The following is a 12,659-nucleotide window of genomic DNA, read 5'->3' on the forward strand; positions in this document are numbered from 1 at the left end:
TTAAAATAATCCAGATGCATACGGTAGAAAGAGTGTAAAAAAAAAATGCTCCACCATACATTTTTCTTGCTTGTTTCTTTCTCCTGTATCTGAGTATTTTTATACAGAAAACAAGTAAGGAGAAGGGACATCTCCAGGGAACACTTAAAATTTCTGCCTTACTGAAAATAGGCCAGAAGACCTTGGGTATGTGAAAATCTTTAAGCATAACTGTAACTGAGGTTGAATTATTAGAATTGCCAGCACATCATCAGCAGAATTCTCAGTTACATTTTATCTACATCAAAAACTTACCAGCACATTCGTATCTAAACTTAGGTCTTCTGGATGGAAATTCACAAAAAGTAACCAAGTGAAAAAAGCGTCTTTCTTTGAGCTTTCATGTTATGCAATCATTAATTGGCAACAAAATGTTAAAATAATAGAAGCAGAGAAATAAAAACCTTTTCTGAAGTGCCAGGCATCTCCCTTTTCTATTGATTTTAATGGGAATGATTTTGGTAAGAGCTGAAACCTAGCAATCATTGGAATCACACTTCACTCAGCCTGATGAATCACCACAGATTTGAAAATTACAACCTGGCATCTACAGGTACAATCATAGTGTCCAGTGCATTCACCTACCATTTCAGTGTGAGCTTACCTCCCAATTTCTCTTACTCAGAGCTATCCTTCCCCATTTTAGTTTGCAGAAAATAGATGCATTGTGCAAACAGCATTTTGTAACTCCACAACAGTATAAGCAAAGAAGTGCAGTTGTTAATAGTAAGGCACACCCCCAAGAATTTAATTTAATTCCCATTACTTTGTAAGAGAGTACCTCCCTCAAGCAGGAAAACAAAACCCAGATCAAACATAGGAAACAGAAGAGGGGAATAATATGTAACTTACCTTTTTAAACATAACTAATGAGATAACAGCAGATGCTGTGAAAAGTGCAGCTATGATTATCATCATAATGCCAACAGGAATACTCTTATTAAGACCAGTAAGAGATGAAATCCACCCACTGAAGGAAAAAGAAAGGACAAACTTCACTAGCACAGCACATGAACCATTCAACCACAGGTATCCACATCAAGGGAAGCTTTAAAACCTCCTGTTTCTGATCAACTTTGAATATTTTTGAAGAAAAAGTCATAGGAATTCTACATAAACATATTTCAGTTCTATTGTAAGCTTTTAGAGCTTAGTTTCCATTTTTTCCCAATGCATGCAGTGAAGATACTATGAAAAATTGAAGTAAAGATGATTACCCTTAAGCAGAATTTTGAAGAAATTAGAGAGTTGCTCAACAACTTTGGGGTTTTTGTTGTCATACTGTCATGTCAGACTGATTTAAGACTAGACTTCATGGAAGAGAAAACATTCCTAAAAAGATAGCTTCTAACTACTTTAAATATAAACCAAAAACATGCCACAAACACACACAGCTTCTATGTCGGAAGACTTATTTAATTGTATCCACACGATGATACTTTCTTAATTGAGGTTATCATCAGATTAATTAATAGAAAAGATTGCGCTCTCAGTATCTACTTCAACATTTCCCCATTCTTCAAAATTGAAACACCAACAGAAAAATACAATATCAAACTTGAAAGCACAAAAAGCAGGTTGCCTTAAGAAAAATAAAACATTCAGATGGAAAAGATTCTTCCACAGAAAAAAATTTCCATAAACCCAAAGAACCTTAAAACTGTCCTCTACCTGTTTCAAATTGCTTTGATATCCCCAATGTCCAACCAGACTCCACCACAACACTCCAAAATCCAAACCGTAATTAGCATTTTCATACCCCTTCCCCAAGTATTCTTAAAAGCACATTCCACATACTTGGAGAGTTGGCCCTCTAAAATATATTTTTATTTTGTTAATGTCAATCAAGGTATCTATGAAAAAGCAAAATAGTGGATATGAGAGCAAAAATAATAAAACAGGATCTTTCTTTACATTACTGTTCTAAAGCAGTGCTGTTTTGTCTGCCTTATGTATGTTTGGAGGATGGCAGCAAAAAGCACTGATACAAAGCAAAGAAGTGTCACTACCCAGCTACAGTACTGCCAGTCATAGCTCTCCATGCTACCAGCAGGCTACTACAACCATGCTTTTAGTTAATTAAAGCTTGTTGGGTTTTTTTCCAAGGACAGTGACTGATTCCCAATAGCTTTTCTTTGATATTAGACCTCTAAGCCTCAAATAGCTGATTCACATAAAAGCTTCATGTAAAAGCTTATATACTTAGAAGCATAAAAAGGAAAAGTCAGCTACTATAGAATAAGGACCTCACTTGGACAAATAAGCTTTTCAAATAGTATCAAAAATATACCACTATATTCACCCAAATATATTGGTGACTCATTCTTCACATTTTAGCCATAAATTTCCTTAATAAGTAGTAAGTATATTAATATAATTAGAATTTATGATACAAAATAATAGGAAAACAGTATATTATTACTGTTTTAATAATTTTCATTTTCTCTAAGTTTTGCTTATGTGTTTATGTTAAATATAAGCAAGTAACATCTCCACAAGCCACCAAAATAGAGGAGGTTATGTATAAAAGGATAGTTCAAAGTGGTTTACATTGAAGGACAAAATTTTGACCAGCCTAGCAACAGAAGTACCTCACACTCTTGGGATATGTTTCACCCACTTTTCCTAGTTAAGAGCACTCCAAAAATGCTTTTTTTGAGTGCTAAATGTAACAATTCTGGTGAACACAAGATATTATTTTTAAAAAACAGACTGTATTGTAGGTTCTGTATCAAATCTGAGTGTTTCTCTCACAGACAGTACAATGCTACATCAAACAGAATACTCACCAGTTTCCCCATCTTTGAAATCCTGCAGCTTGAAGTACATGTACAGCAAACTGACAGATATATACAAAGAAGAACACAAAGAACCTGAATGAACTGTCACTCCTGAAAGAGGCGGGGAAAAAGATTAAAGCAGCCAGGAAATTAATGACTTTTTGCAAATATTGTAATACCAATCTAAAATTTTTTTCTGCATTAATTAGAGAAAAAGTGCTTTCATTTATTGACAGTCGATTGAAGTATCAGTAATTCTGTGATTTTGTAGAGTGTTTATTGACAAGAGCTGCTCCTCCTTCTTTAATATAGTATTTTTGCCACCTGTACCTCTAACACAGGTGAGAATAGCAGCAATATACTATTCCTTTGTGTTCTGTTCAGCACACAGCAGGGCCTCTTAGACAAAACACAGAAGTTTTGCTACAATGCATGAAAACCAGAATTCTGCTCCACTTTCAGACTGAAGTTCACAGTGCTGGCAGGATGGGAAGAAAATATTTTACTTGTAAAAGGAAATAAAATCTAATATGGAATTAATGAAACATAGTGCAGACCAGAATACTGAAGCAGCTGTTGCTTAAAAGCAAAATATACAAGATATGTTTGCTGTTTAAATTACTAAAATGCCAGCCTGACATAGACTGAAAGTAAAAAAAAAAAAAAAAAGTACAGGCAAAATCTCAACAAAGACCTCAACTTATTACTGTCACAACTAATGATCACATGATATGCTTGCTACCAGAGTTCTAAAGAAAGTAGAAATCGCGTAGTTAAGTCACAGAATCAGATTTTGCCATTCACAGCTCTTACTGCAGAAGGGAGTTTGTTCATTTCTATTTATTGAACCAGTTCAGTTCAGAAACTATTTCATTTTCAGCTGAGCAACTGACCAACAGTTGAATATGCAAGAAGTAGTTTTCCTTTTCCAAACAAACAATATTCATTAAGAAAAGTTATGGATTTACTAGAGAGCAAATGCAAGTTAAACTATATGATTCCTCAAAGATGTGTGGGTACAACAATACCTCCTTGGTTAGCAAAAAGAAACGTCTCATTTAATCTAAAAGGTTAGGCTTAACTGCAATTTCTGGTCATCAATCTTTCTCTACAAGAATTAGTGCACTTTAACTGAGACTATCTTGAATCACTTCAATGTAAAAAAAATCCCAAGAAATACTGTAAGAGTACAGGATTTAGAATCGCTACTTGCTGATTTTCACCAAAAAAAAAAAAAAAAAGTTCAATTTTGCATGCAAACCAACCATTCTATTCTTAAACTCAATACTACCACACCTCACAATTGTGAAGTCTGCAAAGATTGCTAAAAGCTAGGAAAAATACTAGAGTCTGATTACGATATACCTGCTCTACTCATTCTTAAGAATCTCAGCCTACTTCAGTTACAGACACTGTAGGTCACTCAACAATATAAGATTTTTAAGTGTAGTTTTATGAAGTTCATTCAGGAAGCCAAAATGTAAGACACTCTTAACTATTAACCTCTCAAGTTCTTGGTGTGAAGGGACAGAGATTTAATGAGAATCTTCCGTAGAATTGTCATCAGCCCAATACAAAGTTAAATATTTCCTACAAATATTTTGTCAATAGTAGAAGCTATAAATACTTTAAAGGGTATTCCATGATATTCCTAACTATTGCCATCTATGTTTCAAATACAACAACTGAATTAATGGCAAACATACTACTTGTTTCTAATGAAAGCATATTAAAGGATTATCATAATGATAATCAAGCAAATTCTGGAATGTTAATGCATTTCGACAAGTTTTTAAATATCCTAAGTCAAGCCGAAGTGTTTACCTGAAAGCTCCATAAAGTGGTCTGTACCAGCAGACAAAAGAACAAGGGGTAAAAAGCAAGAACCAGAGAATACTCAATCCAAAATCAACCCCTCGTGTAGCATCAACGTAAAACCAGGCCAAACATCCAAAGATATTAAGAAACAGTGTCACTGTATGGACTGTAGAAGCAAAAGCAAAATAGTCTTAATTAAGTTATGTTTATACAATAAATTATTACAACTGTTACAGTAATACCCAAACTGAGCATTTTTAAACAAAACATCAGTATGCTGACAATAAATCAATACCCTCTCAATACCCTCAGCAATAAGCTGGTTTTTATAAAGTCTTCTAACTTTCAGGTAAACTGTGTATTCACAAGTGAAAGTACTGAACATGAAAATTCAAGTACTATCAGGTATATGGTGAAGGAAAAAATCCTGTCATAAAAATAAGACATTTTGAAACTTAAAATGACAAAAAAAGGTTTCTACAGCTGCAATAATAGATACTTTTTCTACAGTAATAACTTGATACAGATATTTAACAGACTACTGAATATTTTTTGAGACAAAGCTTATAAATTATATAAAATGCATCATAAATATAGTACTGTCCACATTCTAGTTTGAAAATAAAAATTTCCAAAGAATCTTTTAGTGAAAAGCTCTTTGTCTTTGATGTAATAAAGCAAAAAAACCCCACTCAGTAAAAATGTTTCTCAGAAAAGTAAGATCTGCAAGAAGCTGTTCTAGATGCTTTAATACATATTGCATATTCAACTATTTCTTACAACATTAGTCTTAAACACCTGCCTTTTTGGTGCTCTGTTCTTAGCTCAATAATAGTATTTTCTCATTGGTAGACCTTGTTACAGGTTAACTATTGAATTTCTACTCAAGAAAATGCATTGGCATTACAACTTCACAGTTTATTTCAAAAATATTTAGTTCTTAGAACAGAAAAAGATAGAGCAGTATTAAGAAACGTAACAACTACTACCTTCATGCTGACACAGAAGTTAGTTCTGCCAGACTTAAAAGACGAACATGAATTTCTGTCTTTGATCAGCAATAAGCAGTGATTCAGGAGTGATTTTGCTATCTCAGAGGATGGTTTCTGTCCTTGTGGACCAGGATAAAGTACAGTATTTATAATTTAGAGTGCACAAGCTGCTCTTGCAGCAATGATTTTTTATTTAAGTTCAGAGAAACATTTCAGTCATTCTGCTGGAAGGTAAGGTTAACAGAAGAACTGGCAAGATAATAAAGATTCTGAAAAAAAGACTCCACAAACGCTTTGCTGCCCTCTTAACTAGAACTTAAATAAGCCCTAAATCAACTTAGTGGGAAAAAATCTTAAAGCAAAATGCCCACATCATTGCATGGACAAATCATATTTTCCACTAAGAGTCACCAGAAACACAAAACTTTTTACTTTCAAATAAAAAGCATTTAGTGCATCTACATATCTTAGCACTGTTCCAAGAGGTCAGGAAAGCAACTCATTTCAGAATTTGTGTGTATATGCCTCAGAAAGCACAACAAATGATACAAATCCAAATTCCTGCCTGACTTTAACAAATATGAGAAAGCTTAGTAAGGGGTATTCTTTCTTTTTCTAGTCAATACTGGAAAACAGGGAGACGCCCTCAATTACTAGAAACATCCACATTCTGGTGGAGTTTGAACTTTCAGAAATTACCACTTTTTTTGTAAGTGCAATTATGATAGCAGGACAAGTTTTAAAAGAATACCATCCATGCAGAAGAGGGTTGAAACGTCACACCTGCTACTGATACTTCTTAAGCACAATAGAGCTGGCAACACAGGGGTCTACTTCACTACTGTCATGGACAATCTCAGCTGTAAAAGCCAAGTGTTAGCAAGCTATGGATGAAGACACGGGACTTCACTGACAATTCTCCTTTCGCTCCACTCACCCTTCTCTCTGCCTGCTGCAAGGTACAGAAAGGCATTTGTTCTTTGAGCCAATGCCTTCACTAAGTGACCTAGATAAGCTTTGCTGTTGTATGAACGGACAGATGTTTTTATGTTCAGGGTAGTGGTTTTAAGTACCTTGCACCTACTTGCCACTTCAAATTAAACCATAATACAAGTTATTACAATGACCACATGGGGGCTGAAGTGATCTAAGGCTTTGGCAGAAGTCTGCAACATGCAATGTCTATACGACAGTAACTTCACAGCTATACCAATACAGTACTCAGTGTGAAGGGATCTAAGAAAGCCTTCTCTTAGTTTAGCTTGGAAGCAGTTGAGGTTAAAAAAAGAAAAAGGGCATTCATGCCAGAATAAGAGTGAAAAATGGGAAATTATATTAGTTCAATAAATATTTAGACTCAACTTCATTTTTATTAGGGTAAACTTCCTTGTACAGAAGAATCCTACTTAGATATACATTCCCTGTCTTAATCAACTACACTTTATCATCTGTTAATGTTTGAAAGTGAATTGTAGATAAAGACCATAAGTTGCACCAGTGCTATCTGGCATCTACATTATTGAGTTGATTATTTTGCTGTCCCATTTGGGACTGTATGAAAATAGATTTTTGTAATATGTTTCATTTCAGTAATGTTTTATTGATGGCATTCTTGGGAAACCAAAGTCCTCACTAGGACACATGACAGAAGAGTGCGCTTCTTCCCAGGAATCAGCTGGACTGTCATGCTGTAATGGGCTGCCTCAAGGAGAATGGGATGCCTACAAAACAGAGAGTTTTGAAGCCACAGGGCAACTGACAAGTCAGGACAAAGCTGGTCAAGTTCAGCCGCACACAACCTTGGAGCACAGAGTGGCTTTAAATGTATGTAGTTTAGGCTTTTGTTCCTTGTCTGTTCTGCTCGGTTTGGAGGGGGGGCAGGTAAGACGTGCAAACACACCTTACAAACGACAGAAGTCTTTTCCACAGAAAAAAATATAATCTAAAGCAGGCTTAGATCACCACGTAACATAAGCACATGCTATCAAAAATGTGCAGGTGTTTTTTTCTCTCTATACAGTACATTAGGACTTTAGTTAAAATATTGGACAGTCAACATTGTAGAATTCTTGATGCTACACACTAAAAATACTCTCAGTAATATGGAGTGGACCAAGCAATGAATCTGTAAGACAGCAGCCAACAATCAGACCTCTAGAAAACATAAGCTAGAAAGAAAGGCTGAGTAAACTATGCTAAAAAGGCGATGACTAATGGGGGTCAATGTGTTCTGCGTAACAACAGTGGACAGAACAGGGAAGGTCAAACACAGGAAGGGAGAATTAAAATATATACTGGGAAACGTCTTCTAATGATAAAAGACAGCAACACACTAGAACAGGCTTGGGATGAGTTTATGAAGTGTCCATCCTTGGAATTTTTCAGGAAGAGGCAGAACAAACATCAACACAGACTGATATATGCACTATTGATCATATCCTCAGACAGAAGGATGGATGAGGTGAAACTCTCCTAAACAGAAAAAAATACCATAAAAGTTGGCACTTTGGGATATTATTTTTCTACCAAAATCTACAGTTTACATCATTGGTCTTTGAAAACCTTTAAAAGTCTTGGTCATAGAAAATGGAAACATTCACAACCTATAAAAAGTAACAAATGCAAATGCCTCAAAAGCCTTCTATGAGATTAAGCAGCTCTTTGGTTGGTAACTTCAAATAATAAATATTCTTTGGTATTAGATAGGGGTCAAGACTCATGGAACGTTAGTAACAGCATAGAGAGATCTAAAAAGTAGTGCTCAGTGCTAAAGTGCCAGGAAAACTGTCATTCTATCTGCAAGCCACTAAAACAGCAATGGTCACAAAATCAAGAGAGAATAGGAAAGCTCCACCAGCAGCTGACAGAAGCCATTGCTAACTGATCGCTGTCTTGTTCACAAAAACATGGGAGCACTCAGTCAGTAAAAAAAAGGCTCTCCCCAGGGGAAAAAAAACAACAAAAACAGTATGTGCCAAGATAAAACAAAATCCACGGATCAAAAAACTCTGACTTCTGATACAAATAAAGAAAAGATGGATGAATCCACACAATAGGGATACAAACAGACTTGTTTTCTGATAAGAGAAAGAGCATATAGCTCTGAAACAGGTAAAACAGTTTCCTCAGATACAATAAGGATATAAAAATTGCTACTGACCACAGAAACACACAGAAAATTGAAACAGGAAGGTTTGTTCCTAAGGCTGCTAAAAAGGCCGAGGAAAACTAAACTACTTTACGAAGTGCTGAGCACACCATACTAGATTTATCCAAATGTGATTTTGTTCACAGAACCCCCAAGCCTTACAAGACCTAGGAAGTTCTGGAAGAAGAAACAAAATGTAGCGTAAAGCAGCAAGCAGAAGCAGGCTGGTTTGCTATGGTAATCAGTGCTTCCACTGAGGAAGCATAGCCACTCTAAAGAAAAATGAGCCAAACCATGTAGATACAATCCTAGGAAAGAAGAGTCACAAGGACTGATTCAACAGTCAGCCCTAAGGCACAGAGTTCTGTATTCAATCCTTTTTTTTTTTTAGCCTGAAATAGATTTTGTCTTTCTTTTCCTTTATTATGCCCTTTTCCTTCCTTCCTGAGTAATCCCTAAGTCAGAGAGTACTAGAGCTAAAGAAGGAAAAGAGCAAGGACTCAGTTAAAATCTCAGCCTACCTAGAAGAAAATCCATCATGTTAGTATAAAAGTACAACTCCTATTACTTTGGAATACTATAACATTGCTGCTTCTTTAATTTATTGTCATAAGAAGGAAAAAGAAAAACAGCAATATTCCAATTCTCACTGCCCAACTTCACCTTGTGTTCAAAACATAACAGCACTTTCTGAACTCAGTCCTGCAAATGGCCAGAATTAGAATCATAGAATCATTTAGGTTGGAAAAGACCTGCAAGATCATCGAGTCCAACCATGTCCTGAAGTACTCTCTACTCACTTTTTGAATACCTCCAAGGATGGTGACTTCCCTGGGCAGCCTGCTCCAATGTCTGACAAACCTTTCAGTAAAGAAATTTTTCCTAAAATCTAACCTAAATCTCCCTTGCCGCAACTTGAGGCCATTTCCTCTCATCCTATCTCCAGCCACCTGACAGAAGAGACCAACATCCACCTCACTGCAACCTCCTTTCAGGCAGTTGTAGAGAGCAATAAGGTCTCCCCTCAGCCTTCTCTTCTCCAGGCTAAACAACCCCAGTTCCCTCAGCTGCTCCTCATAAGACTTGTGCTCCAGGCCCCTCACCAGCTTGGTTGCCCTTCTCTGGACACGCTCCAGCACCTCAGTGTCTTTCCTGTAGTGAGGGGCCCAAAACTGAACACAGGACTCGAGGTGCGGCCTCACCAGTGCCCAGTACAGGGGGACGATCACCTCCCTGCTCCTGCTGGCCACACTATTTCTGATACAGGCCAGGATGCCGTTGGCCTTCTTGGCCACCTGGGCACACTGCTGGCTCACATTCAGCTGGCTGTCAACCAACACCCCCAGGTCTAGTAACTATCCTAAAATTTTGGAGTACCTGATCTTAGATTTCATATAAATCTTACATGTCTGTCAGATTTATGAGAGTCACTAGTGATTCTACAGTGTAGTTGCTTATGTGAAGATTAATGATCCAGCAATGAATATAGAAAGCTGCAGATTATGATGAAGTGGAATTCACTTGATTCAATGCTGACTGCTCATTTTATGTGTTTCAATTACATGGTTCAATCACAGTAATAAAATTACCAGATTAACAGGTAAAATTACAGAGATTTGCTAACTAAATCTGAAGCTCTGAAAAAAATACAGAAAAGTTCTGAAATTCACATTCCCTTAGTATGCTAATTTCTGCAGTCTCAGAGTAATTATTAGACTCTCATCACACTGGACAAGCCAGAAGAAACAAATGTTGTGGCATCTGGATATTTGGTTCATCCAGCATTTCTCCAGTGAAAACACAGCACCTGAACGACGGCAAAATTCACCCCACAAGGATGATGTAGAACATTCTTGGTGTATAAAGGATAGTTTTAACATGGACTGATTCTTCAGCTAATTTACTTTACACTATTTTTTCAAATAGACTTAAATGATATTGTCTACTATAGACTAAAAACTATATTAAACTATATAAAACTTGTATATTAAAGCAAATGGATATTACACTTCTTTAACCCATGAGTCTATTAACACTGATTGTGAATTCTATTTATAATATATAAGCTGATTTTAAAAACAGTAAAATTATTTCTAAGTTAATATATGGTCAAATCTTATTTTACAACAACAGAGATACTTAAACCAGAAAGCTGCAATATACGAGAACCAAATTGCCTTAGGATAATTCTCCTCCTTTTTTTCTGTGGAAGCTTCTATGAAGTAACTCAATACTTTTAAAATTGAAGCTAACGAAAAGATTTCACTTCAGCATTTGACTTCTGGATTTAAAACAATTTCTCATTACAGATATTGCAAAAGCCAAAGTAGCAGGTATGTATCACCAAGTTTGAAAAGGCACTTTGTTTTTTATTCTAAAAAAAATACTTACACATCCACAAATAGTACATAATCTTTACTGTCTTCTGGAATTCTACAGGAATGTCTACAGAAAAGTCCTGGTAGAAACAAGGACCTACTGGAAAATTCTCAGGAAGAGGTGGCCAGTTATTTTTTCTACCTGCAAAACAGAAAAAAAAAAGGGGAGGGGGGCTTTAATCTCTGTATACTAGAAAGAGGTATGCATTTAGACTTGTTCGAATTGTTTTATGCGTGAGTTTCACAAGCATATGGATAACTTGGGCTATCAAAACCCAAGAGTTTTATCAGCAATCCTCACACAATATTGAAAATAAACTTCAGAAATAAAATACAATGAAGTGGAGACAGATCAAGGAAAGCACAGTATTTTATCTATGTAAAAGACTAAGCAGGCATCTGACAGTTCTTAAAAAGTAATATGAAAAGAGAATTCTTCACAAAACAAGCAGATACAGGCAGACACAAAAATTTCTCAGAGTCCCTGGACTTTTAAATGCACATTTTGCTATAGTCCTACCATACTCACATACTTCGTAGAACACAAAGACTGGGAACTGGAAAGCATTCTTCATTCTCAAAATCCTGGTATTTTTAACACCAGGCTAACTCTAACACTTTAAACTAGTTCCCAATATAGTTTACAGTCAAAGCTTTACCTAAAAGCCCTTAAGCCCCAAGAAAGGCAGCTACTGAAATGGTCTAAACTACTTCTTTGTTACAAGAAGATGCCCTACAGCATGATTGTATTTTGATACAGTTGGGTGACAGAGTGAGGACACCACAAAGGACATAGTGTCAGGCACTTGGATTTCCTATATGCTGATCTGTTCACAGGCTAGAGTATACATTCTGCCAAACACAAAGCATACCAAGTACAGACTCAGAGACTCACCTGAGACAGTAACTGCAACAAACCTTTACCACAGCATTTCAGGTTCTGGATGCAAGAGATACATTAATCACCGTGTTCCAAAAGTGGAGCTGAACTAGAGACTAACCTAAAGGCACCTTTATTTGAAATTCTGACAAGGTTTGGCTTGCAATTTCTATTTTCAACCCTATCTTTACTAGCAGTTCATCTGGTAAGAACAGAAAATTTGCAAAGCTTACATACTTGCATTATTTCTTTTTTGTTTCCCCACTCAGACAAGATGAAGCTGTCAGTTCTGTCCAAACAGGTCCAAAGCACTGAGTATCTGTTAAAGTTTTCTGCCTCTTCTACTGAAATTTCTACCAAGCCTTTCAGAGCAGGAGATTGGCAGAGGGAACATACCAAAGGCAACCAAGTAATATTCCCATCCATATTAAAAACTACTTTGGGATTCCTTATGTGAAAAATATCTGATAATAATTCAGATTTTCATGCAGCAGTATATGGTTATTTTTTCAGGACTGACAGTTTCAAGACAGAGTTATGGAAAAATTGAGGTATCTTATAATAATTCAGGTTATTAAAGAATTGTATTTCACGCGCTTTCCTGCTGCTGTGGTACAGGTTTAA

The 12,659-nt window shown here is 36.1% G+C and overlaps 1 protein-coding gene across 2 annotated transcripts in view; it reads right to left on the bottom strand.

The window, feature by feature from the left end:
- SCAMP1 (secretory carrier membrane protein 1) overlaps positions 1–12,659 on the bottom strand; it is a 48,400-nt gene that overhangs the window by 3,907 nt on the left and 31,834 nt on the right. For both annotated transcript variants that reach the window (XM_069775956.1, XM_069775955.1), the window contains 4 exons: positions 11,169–11,297; positions 4,644–4,803; positions 2,829–2,930; positions 892–1,009 (listed from right to left, as the gene is read on the bottom strand). In XM_069775956.1, coding sequence (XP_069632057.1) covers positions 892–1,009; positions 2,829–2,930; positions 4,644–4,803; positions 11,169–11,297 — 509 coding nt within the window. The remainder of the gene's footprint in view (positions 1–891; positions 1,010–2,828; positions 2,931–4,643; positions 4,804–11,168; positions 11,298–12,659) is intronic.

The sequence above is a fragment of the Haliaeetus albicilla genome, chromosome Z (genome assembly GCF_947461875.1).
Source record: "Haliaeetus albicilla chromosome Z, bHalAlb1.1, whole genome shotgun sequence".
NCBI classification, from domain to species: Eukaryota; Metazoa; Chordata; class Aves; order Accipitriformes; family Accipitridae; genus Haliaeetus; species Haliaeetus albicilla.